At 52.2% G+C, this 19681-nt stretch overlaps 1 protein-coding gene across 1 annotated transcript; it reads left to right on the top strand.

Annotated features, from left to right (window-relative positions):
* The first annotated feature begins 6092 nt into the window (after positions 1 to 6092).
* On the top strand, positions 6093 to 18046 carry POLD3 (DNA polymerase delta 3, accessory subunit). The gene is made up of 12 exons (XM_040426548.1): positions 6093 to 6203; positions 9891 to 9946; positions 10253 to 10355; positions 11674 to 11713; positions 11794 to 11926; positions 12012 to 12246; positions 13474 to 13546; positions 14670 to 14805; positions 14949 to 15064; positions 15742 to 15827; positions 16025 to 16103; positions 17042 to 18046. The coding sequence occupies exons 1-12, from the start codon at positions 6147 to 6149 to the stop codon at positions 17227 to 17229; spliced, it is 1302 nt and encodes a 433-aa protein (XP_040282482.1). The 5' UTR covers positions 6093 to 6146; the 3' UTR covers positions 17230 to 18046.
* The last annotated feature ends 1635 nt before the right edge of the window (positions 18047 to 19681 follow it).

Here is a 19681-nt window from a genome sequence, read left to right as displayed (position 1 = left end):
GCATATATACTGTATGGAACAGGAGGAGGAGGAGGAGGATGAGTAAACAAGATTCAAACATATACCCTTTTTTGGAGGTGAAAAGGGTGCATCTGAATTTTGTGGATTGAGTCCATTGTAAAGCATACATTTCAATTGTGTGTTTGTTCCTCATCAGCGCAGCGTTCCTCTGGTGGAGTGGAGAAGTCTGGGGCAATCCAGTTCATTTTCATCTGAGTCAACCTGTCAGCATTGACAGTGGACAAGCGCATACGCTTATCTGTTATGATGCCACCAGCAGCACTAAATACCCGCTCAGACAAAACGCTGGCAGCAGGGCAGGACAACACCTCCAAGGCGTAGAGCGCAAATTCGTGCCACGTGTCCAGCTTGGACACCCAGTAGTTGTAAGGCTCAGAGGGATCATTGAGGACGGTGACACGGTCTTCTATGAACTCCTTCACCATTTTCCAAAACTTTTCCCTCCTTGTACCACTAGGCCGTGCTTCAGGGTGAGGGTGCTGGCGGGGTGTCATGAAACTGTCCCAGGCCTTGGAGAGTGTTGCCCTGCCTTTGTTGGAACTGCCGTGTGTTCCCCTTGTCTCCCTTCCCCGGTAGCCTAAGGAAGTACGGACTCTGCCGCCAGCGTTGTCAGATGGAAAATTCCGGAGCAATCTCTCAACAAGTACCTTCTGGTATTTCACCATTTTACTTGTCCTCTCCACCACAGGAATGAGAGATGAAAAATTTTCTTTGTAGCGGGGGTCGAGAAGGGTGAACACCCAGTAATCCGTGTTATCTAAAATACGTATAACGCGCGGGTCGCGGGTAAGGCAGCCTAACATCAATTCAGCCATGTGTGCCAGAGTACCAACAGGCAACATATCGACATCAGGATCACTCTCCATCTCCTCTTCCTCCTCTTCAGGCCATCCACGCTGAACAGATGGAATTAAAGTTCCATGGGTACTACCCTCTGTAGCAAAGGCAACTGTCTCCTGCTCCTCCTCCTCTTCATGGTCCAATTCGTGCTGAGAAGACGAACTGTGGGTGGTCTGGCTATCACCCTGTGAGATGTCCTCCCCCAGTCCTTAATTGTCAGCAGCGAGCGTTTGAGTAGACCCAGCAGTGGGATGGTTACGCTGATAATAGCGTTATCACCGCTCACCATCTGTGTGGATTCATCAAAGTTTCTTAAAACCTCACACAGGTCAGACCTCCATGCCCACTCCTCGCTTGTGAATAGTGGCAGTTGACTCGAAAGTCGACGACCATGTTGCAGCTGGTATTCCAGAACTGCCCTCTGCTGCTCATAAAGCCTGGCCAACATGTGGAACGTAGAGTTCCAACGCGTGCTCACGTCGCACAACAGCCGGTGAGCTGGAAGCCGCAAGCGCTGCTGCTGAGTTGACAGACCGGCTGAAGCTGTGGACGACTTGCGGAAATGGGAACACACAAGGTGCGCCTTCACTAGTAGCTCTGGCAAATTGGGGTAGGTTTTGATAAACCGCTGAACCACCAAGTTTAAGACGTGGGCTAGGCATGGGATGTTTGTCAGGTTGCCGAGCTCCAAAGACGCCAAGTTATGGCCTTTGTCAGACCCAACCATGCCTGGATGTAGGTTGAGTGGCAAGAGCCACAGCTCAGTCTGGTCCCTTAGTTGTCACATAAGCAGATCAGCTTCAGCACGGCCTGTTGCCACTTCCCCACAGTAGTGCTACACTGCTTCCAGCTAGCGACTGATGGCTGACTGCTGCTGGAGGTGGAGGAGGAGGAGAAGTGGGGGTTGGAGCCAGTAATATAGCTGCTGGCGGAGACCCTGATGGACGTAGGGCCCGCAATCCTGGGCGTGGGTAGCACCTGTGCCATCCCAGGGTACGACTCACTCCCGGCCTCCCCAACATTCACCCAGTGTGCGGTCAGGGAAATGAAGCATCCCTGGCTACCAGCACTTGTCCATGTGTCCGTGGTTAAGTGGACCTTCCCAGTAACTGCGTTGGTCAGGGCACGTGTGATGTTACGGGACACATGCTGGTGTAAGGCGGGCAGGACACACCGAGAAAAATTGTGGCGGCTGGGGACTGCGTAACGAGTCATGGCCGCCGACATCAGGCTGCAGATGGCCTCAGTGTCCACAAGCCTATATGGCAACATTTCTAGGGCCAGTAATTTTGAAAGTTGGCAATTAAGTGCTGTGGCCTGTGGGTGGGTGGCTGCGCTTACGTTCAAATGATTGTGTTATGGACCTTTAGACGCTGCGCTGGGACAGGGAAGTGGATGTTGTTGCTGATGGTTCATTCGAAGGTCCAGGTGCAGGAGGAGGGGCATCCGGGCCTGCGTCTTGGACAGAGGATGGGACAGCACGTAACACAGAGGAAGAGGAGGCAGTGGTGTCCCCTGCAGTCCAAGATTGTGGACCCAGGCGTTCGGCCCACTTAGTAGGATGCAGATCCCCCATAACAGTGCGTCATCCGCAGATCCCCGCATAACAGTGCGTCATCCGCAGATCCCCGCATAACAGTGCGTCATCCGCAGATCCCCCATAACAGTGCGTCATCCGCAGATGCCCCCATAACAGTGTGTCCTCCACAGATCCCCCATAACACTGTGTCCTCCACAGATCCCCCATAACAGTGTGTCCTCCACAGATCCCCCATAACAGTGTGTCCTCCACAGATCCCCCATAACAGTGTGTCCTCCACAGATCCCCCATAACAGTGTGCCCTCCACAGACCCCCCATAACAGTGTGTCCTCCGCACATCCCCCATAACAGTGTGTCCTCCACACATCCCCCATAACAGTGTGTCCTCCACACATCCCCCATAACAGTGTGTCCTCCACAGATCCCCCATAACAGTGTGTCCTCCACAGATCCCCCATAACAGTGTGTCCTCCACAGATCCCCCATAACAGTGTGTCCTCCACAGATCCCCCATAACAGTGTGTCCTCTGCACATCCCCCATAACAGTGTGTCCTCCGCACATCCCCCATAACAGTGTGTCCTCCGCACATCCCCCCATAACAGTGTGTCCTCCGCACATCCCCCATAACAGTGTGTCCTCCGCACATCCCCCATAACAGTGTGTCCTCCACAGATCCCCCATAACAGTGTGTCCTCCGCACATCCCCCATAACAGTGTGTCCTCCGCACATCCCCCATAACAGTGTGTCCTCCACAGATCCCTCTTAACAGTGGGTCCTCCACAGATCCCCCATAACAGTGTCATCCACAGATCCCCATAACGGTGTGTCCTCCACAGATCCCCCATAACAGTGTGTCCTCCACAGATCCCCCATAACAGTGTGTCCTCCACAGATCCCCCATAACAGTGTGTCCTCCGCACATCCCCCATAACAGTGTGTCCTCCACAGATCCCCCATAACAGTGTCATCCACAGATCCCCATAACAGTGTGTCCTCCACAGATCCCCCATAACAGTGTGTCCTCCGCACATCCCCCATAACAGTGTGTCCTCCACAGATCCCCCATAACAGTGTCATCCACAGATCCCCATAACAGTGTGTCCTCCACAGATCCCCCATAACAGTGTGTCCTCCACAGATCTTCCATAACAGTATGTCCTCCGCACATCCCCCATAACAGTGTGTCCTCCACAGATCCCCCATAACAGTGTGTCCTCCGCACATCCCCCCTAACAGTGTGTCCTCCGCACATCCCCCATAACAGTGTGTCCTCCGCACATCCCCCCTAACAGTGTGTCCTCCGCACATCCCCCATAACAGTGTGTCCTCCGCACATCCCCCATAACAGTGTGTCCTCCACAGATCCCCCATAACAGTGTCATCCACAGATCCCCATAACAGTGTGTCCTCCACAGATCTTCCATAACAGTATGTCCTCCGCACATCCCCCATAACAGTGTGTCCTCCACAGATCCCCCATAACAGTGTCATCCACAGATCCCCATAACAGTGTGTCCTCCACAGATCTTCCATAACAGTATGTCCTCCGCACATCCCCCATAACAGTGTGTCCTCCACAGATCCCCCATAACAGTGTGTCCTCCGCACATCCCCCCATAACAGTGTGTCCTCCGCACATCCCCCATAACAGTGTGTCCTCCGCACATCCCCCATAACAGTGTGTCCTCCGCACATCCCCCCCTAACAGTGTGTCCTCCGCACATCCCCCATAACAGTGTGTCCTCCGCACATCCCCCCATAACAGTGTGTCCTCCACACATCCCCCATAACAGTGTGTCCTCCACAGATCCCCCATAACAGTGTGTCCTCCGCACATCCCCCCATAACAGTGTGTCCTCCGCACATCCCCCATAACAGTGTGTCCTCCGCACATCCCCCATAACAGTGTGTCCTCCACACATCCCCCCCCATAACAGTGTGTCCTCCGCACATCCCCCATAACAGTGTGTCCTCCACAGATCCCCCATAACAGTGTGTCCTCCGCACATCCCCCCATAACAGTGTGTCCTCCGCACATCCCCCATAACAGTGTGTCCTCCGCACATCCCCCATAACAGTGTGTCCTCCGCACATCCCCCCCCATAACAGTGTGTCCTCCGCACATCCCCCCCCATAACAGTGTGTCCTCCGCACATCCCCCCATAACAGTGTGTCCTCCGCACATCCCCCCATAACAGTGTGTCCTCCGCACATCCCCCCTAACAGTGTGTCCTCCGCACATCCCCCATAACAGTGTGTCCTCCGCACATCCCCCCATAACAGTGTGTCCTCCGCACATCCCCCATAACAGTGTGTCCTCCGCACATCCCCCATAACAGTGTGTCCTCCACACATCCCCCCCATAACAGTGTGTCCTCCACACATCCCCCCCATAAGTGTGTCCTCCGCACATCCCCCCTAACAGTGTGTCCTCCGCACATCCCCCATAACAGTGTGTCCTCCGCACATCCCCCATAACAGTGTGTCCTCCACACATCCCCCATAACAGTGTGTCCTCCGCACATCCCCCCATAACAGTGTGTCCTCCGCACATCCCCCATAACAGTGTGTCCTCCACAGAACCCCCATAACAGTGTGTCCTCCACAGATCCCCCATAACAGTGTGTCCTCCGCACATCCCCCCATAACAGTGTGTCCTCCGCACATCCCCCCATAACAGTGTGTCCTCCGCACATCCCCCCCATAACAGTGTGTCCTCCGCACATCCCCCATAACAGTGTGTCCTCCGCACATCCCCCATAACAGTGTGTCCTCCGCACATCCCCCCATAACAGTGTGTCCTCCGCACATCCCCCATAACAGTGTGTCCTCCACAGAACCCCCATAACAGTGTGTCCTCCACAGATCCCCCATAACAGTGTGTCCTCCGCACATCCCCCATAACAGTGTGTCCTCTGCACATCCCCCATAACAGTCTGTCCTCCGCACATCCCCCATAACAGTGTGTCCTCCGCACATCCCCCATAACAGTGTGTCCTCCGCACATCCCCCATAACAGTGTGTCCTCCGCACATCCCCCATAACAGTGTGTCCTCCACAGATCTTCCATAACAGTGTGTCCTTCGCACATCCCCCCATAACAGTGTCATCCACAGATCCCCCATAACAGTGTGTCCTCCACAGATCCCCCATAACAGTGTGTCCTCCGCACATCCCCCATAACAGTGTGTCCTCCACAGAACCCCCATAACAGTGTGTCCTCCACAGATCCCCCCCTAACAGTGTGTCCTCCGCACATCCCCCCCATAACAGTGTGTCCTCCGCACATCCCCCATAACAGTGTGTCCTCCGCACATCCCCCATAACAGTGTGTCCTCCACACATCCCCCCATAACAGTGTGTCCTCCACACATCCCCCCCATAACAGTATGTCCTCCGCACATCCCCCATAACAGTGTGTCCTCCACAGATCCCCCATAACAGTGTGTCCTCCGCACATCCCCCCCATAACACTATCATCCTCTTCTTCTCTCCATCCTGCGTTTCCCTGGCAATCACAAGTACACAATTATGAAGCACAGTTAGCTCCTCCCACCCTCACAGGAAAAGGCGTGTCCCAAGGTTACACGTGCTCTGCGGCCTTTTTCTATTGGCTGTTCTTCGCGTCAGTCTCCACTGCAGCCTATCAGTGCGGCTGGTCTGCGCATGTGCACTCCTAGAGGGGGGTCTCAACGGCGGCGCCAAATCTGTCAGTGTCCGGAGGAGAGCGGGGTCGGCGCCATGGACGAGCTGTACCTGGAGAACATCGACGAGCTGGTGACCGACCACAACAAGATCGTGAGCCCGCCGCCATTACTGTTAACCCTCTGTGTGCCCTGTACACCCCAATATATACACCCCCCACCTGTGTCCTGTACACCCCAATATATACACCCCCCCACCTGTGCCCTGTACACCCCAATATATACACCCCCACGTGTCCTGTACACCCCAATATATACACCCCCACCTGTGCCCTGTACACCCCAATATATACACCCCCCTCACCTGTGCCCTGTACACCCCAATATATACACCCCCCACCTGTGCCCTGTACACCCCAATATATACACCCTCACCTGTGTCCTGTACACCCCAATATATACACCCCCCACCTGTGCCCTGTACACCCCAATATATACACCCCCCCACCTGTGCCCTGTACACCCCAATATATACACCCCCACCTGTGTCCTGTACACCCCAATATATACACCCCCCACCTGTGTCCTGTACACCCCAATATATACACCCCCCACCTGTGTCCTGTACACCCCAATATATACACCCCCCACCTGTGCCCTGTACATCCAAATATATACACCCCCCCCACCTGTGCCCTGTACACCCCAATATATACACCCCCCCCCACCTGTGCCCTGTACACCCCAGTATATATACCCCCCACCTGTGTCCTGTACACCCCAATATATACACCCCCCCCCACCTGTGCCCTGTACACCCCAATATATACACCCCCACCTGTGCCCTGTACACCCCAATATATACACCCCCACCTGTGTCCTGTACACCACAATATATACACCCCCCCCTCACCTGTGCCCTGTACACCCCAATATATACACCCCCACCTGTGTCCTGTACACCCCAATATATACACCCCCACCTGTGTCCTGTACACCCCAATATATACACCCCCACCTGTGTCCTGTACACCCCAATATATACACCCCCACCTGTGTCCTGTACACCACAATATATACACCCCCACCTGTGTCCTGTACACCCCAATATATACACCCCCCCACCTGTGTCCTGTACACCCCAATATATACACCCCCCCCACCTGTGTCCTGTACACCCCAATATATACACCCCCCCACCTGTGCCCTGTACACCCCAATATATACACCCCCACCTGTGCCCTGTACACCCCAATATATACACCATATTTATGGATTTATACGGGTACCCTGCACTGTATACCCCCCCCCATACTCTCTGTATACGGGTGCCCTGCACTGTATACCCCCCCATACTCTCTATATACGGGTGCCCTGCACTGTATACCCCCCCCCCCCCCCATACTCTCTGTATACGGGTGCCCTGCACTGTATACCCCCCCCCCCCTACTCTCTATATACGGGTGCCCTGCACTGTATACCCCCCCCATACTCTCTGTATACGGGTACCCTGCACTGTATACCCCCCCCATACTCTCTGTATACGGGTACCCTGCACTGTATACCCCCCCCATACTCTCTGTATACGGGTGCCCTGCACTGTATACCCCCCCCATACTCTCTGTATACGGGTACCCTGCACTGTATACCCCCCCCATACTCTCTGTATACGGGTACCCTGCACTGTATACCCCCCCCATACTCTCTGTATACGGGTACCCTGCACTGTATACCCCCCCCCCATACTCTCTGTATACGGGTGCCCTGCACTGTATACCCTCCCCCCCATACTCTCTATATACGGGTACCCTGCACTGTATACCCCCCCCCATACTCTCTGTATACGGGTACCCTGCACTGTATACCCCCCCCCATACTCTCTGTATACGGGTGCCCTGCACTGTATACCCTCCCCCCCCTACTCTCTGTATACGGGTGCCCTGCACTGTATACCCTCCCCCCCATACTCTCTGTATACGGGTACCCTGCACTGTATACCCCCCCCATACTCTCTGTATACGGGTGCCCTGCACTGTATACCCCCCCCCATACTCTCTGTATACGGGTGCCCTGCACTGTATACCCTCCCCCCCATACTCTCTATATACGGGTACCCTGCACTGTATACCCCCCCATACTCTCTGTATACGGGTACCCTGCACTGTATACCCCCCCCCCATACTCTCTGTATACGGGTACCCTGCACTGTATACCCCCCCCCATACTCTCTGTATACGGGTACCCTGCACTGTATACCCCCCCCCCATACTCTCTGTATACGGGTACCCTGCACTGTATACCCCCCCCATACTCTCTGTATACGGGTACCCTGCACTGTATACCCCCCCCATACTCTCTATATACGGGTGCCCTGCACTGTATACCCCCCCCCCATACTCTCTGTATACGGGTACCCTGCACTGTATACCCCCCCCCATACTCTCTATATACGGGTGCCCTGCACTGTATACCCCCCCCCCCCATACTCTCTGTATACGGGTACCCTGCACTGTATACCCCCCCCATACTCTCTATATACGGGTGCCCTGCACTGTATACCCCCCCCCCCCCATACTCTCTGTATACGGGTACCCTGCACTGTATACCCCCCCCCATACTCTCTATATACGGGTGCCCTGCACTGTATACCCCCCCCCCATACTCTCTGTATACGGGTGCCCTGCACTGTATACCCCCCCCATACTCTCTGTATACGGGTACCCTGCACTGTATACCCCCCCCATACTCTCTATATACGGGTGCCCTGCACTGTATACCCCCCCCCCATACTCTCTGTATACGGGTACCCTGCACTGTATACCCCCCCCCATACTCTCTATATACGGGTGCCCTGCACTGTATACCCCCCCCCCCCATACTCTCTGTATACGGGTACCCTGCACTGTATACCCCCCCCATACTCTCTATATACGGGTGCCCTGCACTGTATACCCCCCCCCCCCCCATACTCTCTGTATACGGGTACCCTGCACTGTATACCCCCCCCCATACTCTCTATATACGGGTGCCCTGCACTGTATACCCCCCCCCCATACTCTCTGTATACGGGTGCCCTGCACTGTATACCCCCCCCATACTCTCTGTATACGGGTACCCTGCACTGTATACCCCCCCCCCATACTCTCTGTATACGGCTGCCCTGCACTGTATACCCCCCCCATACTCTCTGTATACGGGTGCCCTGCACTGTATACCCCCCCCATACTCTCTGTATATGGGTGCCCTGCACTGTATACCCCCCCCCCCCCATACTCTCTGTATACGGGTGCCCTGCACTGTATACCCCCCATACTCTCTGTATATGGGTGCCCTGCACTGTATACCCCCCCCCCCATACTCTCTGTATACGGGTGCCCTGCACTGTATACCCCCCCCCCCCCATACTCTCTGTATACGGGTACCCTGCACTGTATACCCCCCCCCATACTCTCTATATACGGGTGCCCTGCACTGTATACCCCCCCCCCCCCATACTCTCTGTATACGGGTGCCCTGCACTGTATACCCCCCCCCATACTCTCTGTATACGGGTGCCCTGCACTGTATACCCCCCCCCCCATACTCTCTGTATACGGGTGCCCTGCACTGTATACCCCCCATACTCTCTGTATACGGGTGCCCTGCACTGTATACCCCCCCCCCCCCCATACTCTCTGTATACGGGTGCCCTGCACTGTATACCCCCCCCCCATACTCTGTATACGGGTGCCCTGCACTGTGTACCCCCCCCCCCATACTCTCTGTATACGGGTGCCCTGCACTGTGTACCCCCCATCCCCCCAATACTATCTTTAGTGACGCGCCTTTATTTTGTTTCCAGGTGACGTACAAATGGCTGAGCCTCACTCTGGGCGTTCACATCAATCAAGCCAAGCAGTGAGTACCGGGGTAGAGAGCGTGTGAGGGTCGGGGCATGCTGGGAGTGATAGTTCTACAACAGCTGAAGGTTGTTACATGATCTTCAGATCTGGAAGAACCCGTCATCACCGCCACTGACGCTGCATTGTGTAATACCGCTCCCCTCCTGCGGAGGAGCTGTGATAGTTTCCAGCAGATGACGGGGGGGGTGTAGGTCGTCATGTGATCCGCTTCTGGTCACAGGGTCTTTGCAGCATTAAGGGACTGTGTATTGAGGGCCCCTATAACCTGCTTCCTGACCTCCTCTGGTGTGCACTCTTCCAGGATGCTCTATGATTATGTCACTCGGAAGAGAAAGGAGAACCTGAGCGCGCAGGTGCACGTGACCTACCTGGTGACCGGCAAATGTCTACAGGATGGCTACCCCGTAAGTACACCATCCGACACATTAAAGGGGGCTCCCACTGCTCCGTCTCTTCAGTGCATCGCTCCCTTTCCCTGTTCTCCCCACAGACTTGGCCTGTTCCCGCCACTAGGGGGCGGTGACTATACAGCCGTGTGTGGCTCCTAATGGCCCGAACACCTGCACACAGTCCGCCCCTGAGGGCTTGGCCCCTTAAAGGGGTCTTCCAGGTTTTAGAAAGTAAAGGCCTATCCTTACTATAGCTGATTTACCAGGACACGGCACTTGCAGAAACGGACAAAGCTGCAGTTCTTGGCACAGCCGCTACGGAAAGCGTGTACGGTATGGACCCACGCGAGCAATGTAGAGGCCGCCGAGAGTCGGAGCCCCACCACTCTAATGTTCACGGACTGTTGTCAACACCTGGATAATCCCTTTAAGGGGTACTCGCCAGGATAAGTGCGGACCCCACCTCTGTCACCCCCTCCTGGATCCAGAATAGGCCGCCCAAAGTGAAGGAAAGCACTGCTATTGGAGTTCCGAAAAATGCTGCGCGTGCGCATTTTTATTTTATTTTTTTATTTTTCCTTCACTGTACAGGATAAATACATTTATGTTGATAATTTGGGTGTTTTGAGATGTGGCAGTGCCTCTGATCATTCTTTTTTTTATTTATTTTTTTATGATGGGGAAAAAGGGGTGATTTTGGATTTTTGGATTTCTTTATTTTTTATGTTTTACCCCCTTAGGGAGCTTGAAAATATATATATATATATATATATATATATATGTCTTCAGGTCGCTTCTCTGATGCGTTGCAGTGAATTACCGCTGCATTGAAGATTCACTGTTTTGCTGTAGAGCCACCTGCAGGCCTCCATAAGAACTGCAACTGTAATAGCCTCCATTTCTTCACAGAGACCGAGGCGATTAGAAGGAACGGCTCCCCCGATCTCCCACCCAGGGAAGCCCTTCCGGCCCCGCAGCGCAGAGCTGCCAGGGAAAGCCGCCTCAGAGGCCGTGCAATGCTCTAGAAGGGGTTAAGAATGCAGCCTAGTCTTTAACTTAAAGGGGTTGTTCCAATATTTACAGTGTCTGATCAATGGGGGTCCTGAGTCCCCCTGTATGAATGGCGCGATGGTCGAGCATTTGAGCTCCACGTCCATTCATAGCTGTGGAAGCTGCTCGAGCACCATTCCATTCTTATGGGGTGACACAGGGCCCCTGTGATCGGGATGGCGGGCCCCCACCCATCAGGCACTTCTCACTCTGAGGTCCTTCAGATAATTCAGCCTTCATTCTGTACAAAACTGTATAACTAAACCCCCTGTTGTCGTTCCAGTACCACAAGGTGGCGGTAGTGAGAGAAGAGAAGCTGGAAGGTACTGTTCACACCTGCAGTTTTACATTTTCTCCGCTTGCCCCCTTCCTCTTGGTTTTTAACCTTTTCATCTCTCTGCAGCTGCAAAATCCAAGCTTGCCCTGGTGGCCAGCATCCACGTGTACAGCATCCAAAAAGCGGTGTTAAAAGACAGCTCCCCCCTCTTCAGTACAGACTACGACATCATCAAGAACAACCTCCAGAACTGCAACAAGTGCGTCCTCGTCAGACGTCCTCCATCTTGTCCCCTCCCCCGCTGCTAACTGACCGGAGGTAAACTTTGTATTCCTTTCCTGTAGGTTCAGTGCCATCCAGTGCCCGGCCGCGGTGCCCAGGTCCCCGGAGGAGATCGCACAGTTCCAGAGGTCCCAACAGAGCGAGGCTCCAACCTCACCAGCCATAAATGGCCTCGCATCTCCACCTGCTGCCAAACCTGCACCCCAGCCAAAGGGCATCATGGGAATGTTCTCACGTGCGGCCACCAAGTCTCAAGAATCACAGAAAGACACAAAGACAGAGGCCAAGGAACCTGCTGTAAGTGACAGCTCGGGTATAGAGGATCCGCTATGGAGGGGGTTATATATACCTGTCATCTGCTGTGTACCTACCCTGTACAGATCCTGAGTTACATCCTGTATTATACTCCAGAGCTGCACTCACTATTCTGCTGGTGCAGTCACTGTGTGCATACATTACATTACTTATCCTGTACTGATCCTGAGTTACATCCTGTATTATACTCCAGAGCTGCACTCACTATTCTGCTGGTGCAGTCACTGTGTATATACATTACTTATCCTGTACTGATCCTGAGTTACATCCTGTATTATACTCCAGAGCTGCACTCACTATTCTGCTGGTGCAGTCACTGTGTACATACATTACTTATCCTGTACTGATCCTGAGTTACATCCTGTATTATGCTCCAGAGCTGCACTCACTATTCTGCTGGTGGAGTCACTGTGTACATACATTACTTATCCTGTACTGATCCTGAGTTACATCCTGTATTATACTCCAGAGCTGCAGTCACTGTGTACATACATTACTTATCCTGTACTGATCCTGAGTTACATCCTGTATTATACTCCAGAGCTGCACTCACTATTCTGCTGGTGCAGTCACTGTGTGCATACATTACTTATCCTGTACTGATCCTGAGTTACATCCTGTATTATGCTCCAGAGCTGCACTCACTATTCTGCTGGTGGAGTCACTGTGTACATACATTACTTATCCTGTACTGATCCTGAGTTACATCCTGTATTATACTCCAGAGCTGCAGTCACTGTGTACATACATTACTTATCCTGTACTGATCCTGAGTTACATCCTGTATTATACTCCAGAGCTGCACTCACTATTCTGCTGGTGGAGTCACTGTGTACATTACATTACTTATCCTGTACTGATCCTGAGTTACATCCTGTATTATACTCCAGAGCTGCACTCACTATTCTGCTGGTGCAGTCACTGTGTACATACATTACTTATCCTGTACTAATCCTGAGTTACATCCTGTATTATACTCCAGAGCTGCACTCACTATTCTGTAACTTCAGAGCTGAAATCATCCAGAATTCCCATCTTGTTCAGTGTCTGCACAGAGCATGGTGTTTTGCACTCTGAGAAGTGTCACGTTTACTGTCCCTCTGCATTCTTTAGGGGGCGTCTGTCCACATCCTTGCTGACAGTTTCCAATAACCACCTCACACTATAATTTTCCTGCTGACCTTTTCACTTTCTTGGTTGTTTCTTCAGGTGCCGGAAACCAGCAGCAAACAATCGGCTAAATCCAGCGCCATGAACAACTTCTTCGGAAAAGCTTCTATGAGTGAGTAACTGCGTTCTGCTAAAGTCACCAGGAGGCGACGAGAACTCCAATAATCTGCTATTAATTTACCTGACAGGGGCCAGATTATCATGTCACACATAGTAAATAGAGGCAGCCAGCTTCCACAGTGACTCCTCCAGCAGAATAGTGAGTGCAGCTCTGGAGTATAATACAGGATGTAACTCAGGATCAGTACAGAATAAGTAATGTATGTACTCAGTGACTGCACCAGCAGAATAGTGAGTGCAGCTCTGGAGTATAATACAGGATGTAACTCAGGATCAGTGCAGAATAAGTAATATATGTACACAGTGACTGCACCAGCAGAATAGTGAGTGCAGCTCTGGAGGATAACACAGGATGTATCTCTGGATCAGTACAGGATAAGTAATGTAATGTATGTACACAGTGACTGCACCAGCAGAATAGTGAGCGCAGCTCTGGAGTATAATACAGGATGTAACTCAGGATCAGTACAGGATAAGTAATGTATGTACACAGTGACTGCACCAGCAGAATAGTGAGTGCAGCTCTGGAGTATAATACAGGATGTAACTCAGGATCAGTACAGGATAAGTAATGTATGTACACAGTGACTGCACCAGCAGAATAGTGAGCGCAGCTCTGGAGTATAATACAGGATGTAACTCAGGATCAGTACAGGATAAGTAATGTATGTACACAGTGACTGCAGGAGCAGAATAGTGAGTGCAGCTCTGGAGTATAATACAGGATGTAACTCAGGATCAGTGCAGGATAAGTAATGTATGTACACAGTGACTGCACCAGCAGAATAGTGAGTGCAGCTCTGGAGTATAATACAGGATGTAACTCAGGATCAGTACAGGATAAGTAATGTATGTACACAGTGACTGCACCAGCAGAATAGTGAGTGCAGCTCTGGAGTATAATACAGGATGTAACTCAGGATCAGTACAGGATAAGTAATGTATGTACACAGTGACTGCACCAGCAGAATAGTGAGTGCAGCTCTGGATCACCGTAAAGGAGAACAATTTGGCATCATTTCCTCTGGGGAGCGTCACCTTTCTCCCTTTTTCAGGCTCTTTATACTTTTTACTCCATTCTGTAGCTTCTTGTTCCTGACCTTTTAATCTTTCAGATAAAGTAAAGGAGCCTCCTACCACGAGTGAGCCGCTCAAGGAGGAGAAGGCAGCAGCTCCGCAGATGGAGGTCTCCCCGCCGGAGACCAAGGAGGACATTGAACCCCCTAAAGCGGCCGCTAAAAACAAGAAAAGGTGTCGGCATTTATCTATTACATTCAGTTTTGAACATCTAGAAATAAATTGGCGCCACAGCGAACCCTCAACCCGCGATAGTCACCCAGAAGCTTCCAGGAAACGCGAGCGATTTACACATTTATTGAATTTACATTTTCTAGCAAGTCGAAGAGGGTTGAGATGTCGGACAGCGACGAGGAGCAGGACAAGCTGGTGAAGAAGAAGAAGAGGAGGAGGATCAAGAAGCCGCAGCCTGACAGCAGTGACGAGGAGGATGGTAAGTGACTGCAAATGGCGCCTGCTCTGGCGTCTTTCTCACCCACATACTGTTTATGCCGCTCCGAGTAATTTCCCGCTGTGCCGTCTGCCAAAACACCGCCATTCACCCCGTCAAGCAGTAAGTGGCGGTTTCTGCGCCGCGCCCACGTCAGTGCCCCCTGCCGGTTTGTGTCGCCTGCTCGCAAGCCTTCGCGCCAGCTCCGCCTTTGATGTGTGTTTGCTTTCTTCACCGTCCCGCGGAGCTGAGGGATTTAGTCGCAGGTGGAGTTCAGAGCGGGGTTAACCAGAGTCGGGGGTTAAGTGTGCAATTATACAGGGGCAGTGAGGCCTCCGGGGCTCCCAGCGTCAGTCTGCCGTGCATCAGCCCCCACTTTATCTCTGCTCCTGTCCCCTCCAGACCATTTGTCTTTTATCTGGAAAAGGTCACCGCTCCGGCGCCTGTCACAAAGCGTTAGCTCTGAGGCTCGTATTGTGCGTTTACCAGGAGAGGTGTTAAAGGGGCAGCTGGAAGTTCTGCTTTCCCTGAGATCGGTCCTCAACAGCATTTGTTGGCGCAGTAACCCCTTCACTGCTGCCTATAGCCGCAGTTCAGTCTTTATATTTCCGCGGTCTGTGTGCGGGGGGGGGGATGGGTCTGCTATAATGTGATTTTGAACCTGTGCTCTTTACCTTCAGCCGGCCCCTTGCCCCCAGAAGTGAAGACTCCATCCCCTCCTCCTCCAGAGCCCATTGTGAAGATGGAGACAGAACCAGAGTCACAGGTAAGCCTTTGTCTACTCCAGTCACATTCAGAGCTGCATCCACAGATCTCCCGTCCGCTCCGTACAGACACGGAGGCCACGTGAAGCCTGAGCGGACAGCCGTGGTCTTCTGGCTTCTACTGACTAACTGTAATTCCTGCATTGCATTTTCTTCCGTTTGTCTCATTGTCTGCTCTTTTTTATAGTTTTTCTCGCAGACGCAGCCCGGAGAAAAGCGGCGCAAACGGAAGCGAGTCCTGAAATCCAAGACCTTCATCGATGCTGAAGGCTCCATGGGTAAGACGCCCGGGCCCCTCAGGATAAATATACTTGCCCTGGCGGCCTGCACCGCTCCTGGTCCCCGCTGTAGCTTCTCCCCGTGCGTGGATGAAAACATCCGGTGGCGTGGGGCAGCCAATGGCAGGCGGGGACGAGCCTCCCTAGCGTCACCTGCCATAGAGAAGCGGCGGTGCGGGCAGCCAGGTAAGTATATTCATATGGGGGGGGGGGCATTTTATAGTATTGGATAACCCCTTTAAATATGGCCCTCTAAACAGTAGTAGTGGAGGAACTACAAGTGTCAGCATGCCCTGAAAAGTTGAAGCAGTGGCCGGACTTGCTGTGACTTGTAGTTCCTTTGCTACGACGACCTCGGGCGGTTATGGTACAGGGCTCACCTGGTATTTTCTGGAAGCGGCTACACCAGTCATTCTCAGTTTTTAAGATTTCTGCTTTCTGTCAGTGAATGGGAGCAATCCTAAATAATCCGAACCTAGACTATAATATTTTTCACAACTGAGGGTTTGTTACAGTTGTATCCAGTCTAGACAGTTGTTTATGGGCTGAACAGCCTGGATGCTAGTTTGTTTCAGTGTATCAGTGCAGGTAACATGCATCAGCCCGGAGTCCAGGCGATTTAACTGTATTGCATGCAGTAGTAACAAACCCTCAGCCGTGAGGTGTCTATATAGGATCTGAGCCTCTGTATGTAAAGCATGGGTGCTTTTCACTCACTGACAGCTAGCAGAGATATTAAAACGGTGAGGCATTGAAAGACCGTGTCTACAATACCAAGGAAGAGACTTTGTGCCCCATAGGAAGGTGCAGCTAATCCGGTGGGGCCCCTGCAGAGCGCGCTGGAAGTCACATGACCTTGGTGTCGGTTGCATCATGTGACCTTTATTTTGCTGCCTCGGCCCCAGTTGGATGTTCTGACGTCTCCCTTTATTTTCTAGTGACGGAGAAAGTGTACGCGAGCGAGTCCTGCACAGACAGCGACGACTTCGCCGCCTCCAAGCCATCCGCAAAACCGCCTGCAGCCAGCAAACCGGAGACTAAGGCGGAGCCTAAAACCACGAAGAAGGCAGCCGCAGCCAAGGGGACCAAGCAGGCGTCCATCATGGGCTTCTTCCAGAAGAAGTGAAGGTGGTACCGCAGCGGCTCTGCATCGTGTGCTCTGTTCGGCCATGACTGTGAATATCCGGCCTGTGGAAAGCTGGGTGCCCTCCAATACATTACACTGAAGTGGGCACCCAGCTTTCTCCAGAGTCTGCAAAGTGGAATCCAGCGCTGACATCCTCTGCACTGCTGCCTTAATATGCAGATTTTCCTTTCAGGGTGTGGGAAAGCTGGGTGCTGACCCTATAATACAGGAGGCATGTCCTGCTCTCATGTCATCACGAGGCAGGAGACTGGGACAGCTGGGTGGTGAGCGCCGCGTGCTGTAACCTCTCCCAGGTTAGTCTGTCACCCAGCTTTTCTGCCTCCGCATCATAAGCGTTCAGGACCCTGAGAAAGCTGGATGACGGCCCCTGCGGTTGTGCCTGGGCTAAGGTCACCCAGCTCTCCAAGACTCATGAGTGGCTGACCTGCAGATAGAATACCACCCCAGCTCCTGGCCGACAGCCCTCGTGTGAGATAGAATGGCGTCCATGTCAGTGCTCACCCAGCTTTCCCAGGAACTGACAAGAGGGCGGCCGCAGAGCTTCTGTTGGCTCTGGGCTGTAATATTGTAAATGTTCTATTTTTTTATATTCTATGTTGCTGTCTGTCGTGCTGGATTTTATAACCCTTGAGGGTGAGATCGCCCCAATGTATGAAGTGACTGGACCTCCCTACATTATGGGCCCCCCTTAAGTGTGACGGTCACCCCACCTTCTGGTTATATCATCCTCTATGTGGTGTCTATTAAAAGTTACAGTTCAAGGTGACAAGTGGCTCGTGTTGTATACCCCTGTTCACATCTCCTGAAATCCTCTGTGCTGCTGGGGGCCCCTGCTCCATAGACTACATTACTTGCAGTCTGAGACCTCTGACAAGGTCAGTACTCTCCTGATTCACTCTGTGCTGCTGGTTGTTCTTCCTATTCTCATTCTTTCATCCCACAAGATCAGAACACCCCTTGCCTGAAATCCTCTGTGCTGCTGAGGGATCCTGCTCCTCCTCCTGAGTATTTCAGAAGGGGAATGTGCAGTTCTGGGAGGCAGCAAGCTGTACGCTCCTGTTGACTAGCGAGGACCGTGCTGCTTCTGACAAGGGGCAGTGTCTTGATGTTCTCTTCCACTAGAGGGCAGTAGAGGCGCACTCTACGTCCATGGACTGATCCAAAACAAATCGTTATAAGGCGTCTAAGTTCAATTTAGTAAATTTGTATATCACTGAATATAGAGAAAGCGGACTACTCGTGCCCCGCTAGTATGGCGGACGCCTTATTGACCCGTCATACATTGCTTAGCTCTGGACACCGGATGATGGAGGTAATACTTCTGCTGGAATTAGAGATGATGCATTCTATGTTGTTGGCCTTGCATCGGGCCTCAATATTTCTCAAGTTTGTATGTGCATCAATGAGCTTGAGGATAGAAGAAATTAAATGGAGACTTAAAGGGAATATCTATCTTTTTAAAACCCTTTAAAAAAAAAAAATCTAAATATGGCTAGCGGTCTGCAATCATTACTCCAATAATCTTACATCATAATCGGTGTGCCTGCAGTCACCACTAGAGGGAGCTGGCTGTGTACTGGCATTGAGTCAATATGTGTGTAGTGTACAGCTCCCTCTGGTGGTGGCTGCAGCCGTGTGCAACCGATATAAAAGGATAGCTTCTAATGGATAGCGGGCGCAATATGCAGAACAGCTTGTGAGGGATCTCCTCCTGGCAGTTGTCCGGGGGGGGGGGGGGGGGAATGGTATGGGAGGGGCCCAGTACAGATATTGCATTGAGACCCAGGCGTTTCTAAGTTGTCTCTGGTCACATTCACTAACTTATTTAAAGGGGTTGTTAAAAATATGGGGGGAAAAAAACAGCTGCCTACTTTCAAAAAGCCTGCACCTGGTATTATTACTAATCCTGACCTCATCATGATCCCGTGTGACCCAAAATCTGCATGCCCTCATGATTCTAGTTGACCCTGAAAGGGTCTTTTATTCTTTCATTTGGATACTTAACTTGCATGACTGGGTCTACAAAAATTTCCCCAAGGGGGAAAACCCTTACTGCAGCCAACTGGGGGAGATATTTGGTCACCTGCTAACATGAGTTTACTGGATCCATTGAGCTTGGATGCCCCTGGTGAGCAACAAACTCTTCCTAGTGACCTCATGTTCTCCTGAAGTCATAACATGAACCGTATGTCCTACCAAGTGGCCCATTTTGATGCATCTTGCTGGAGCTCATACACATCATTTCCGTCACCTGTTGTAGGTGGACCCAGGGGTTTAGCCATGGGGTGTGCAGAGGTACCAGCTGGACACAAACCCTGATGGATAAGGGGGCTTCAAAGTCTCTGCCGCAACACAAAACATGCCCTACGTCCCTGCTCTACAACCCTGCTCTACGTCTTGCATTGGAGCCCAGAAGCCTCAAGCTAAGTCT

This window comes from Bufo bufo, chromosome 3 (genome assembly GCF_905171765.1).
Source record: "Bufo bufo chromosome 3, aBufBuf1.1, whole genome shotgun sequence".
NCBI lineage: Eukaryota > Metazoa > Chordata > Amphibia > Anura > Bufonidae > Bufo > Bufo bufo.
The sequence above is the reverse complement of the archived record's forward strand: the minus strand, read 5'-3'. Positions and strand labels throughout refer to the sequence as shown.

What these genes read in the sequence shown, in the direction of transcription:
- POLD3 (XM_040426548.1), top strand. Translation starts at nt 6,147, where the DNA reads ATGGACGAGCTGTACCTGGAGAACATCGACGAGCTGGTGACCGACCAC. An exon ending in CACATCAATCAAGCCAAGCA is followed by an intron (nt 9,947 to 10,252) that starts GTGAGTACCGGG and finishes GCACTCTTCCAG; the next exon opens with GATGCTCTATGATTATGTCA. An exon ending in GCCGCTAAAAACAAGAAAAG is followed by an intron (nt 14,806 to 14,948) that starts GTGTCGGCATTT and finishes TACATTTTCTAG; the next exon opens with CAAGTCGAAGAGGGTTGAGA.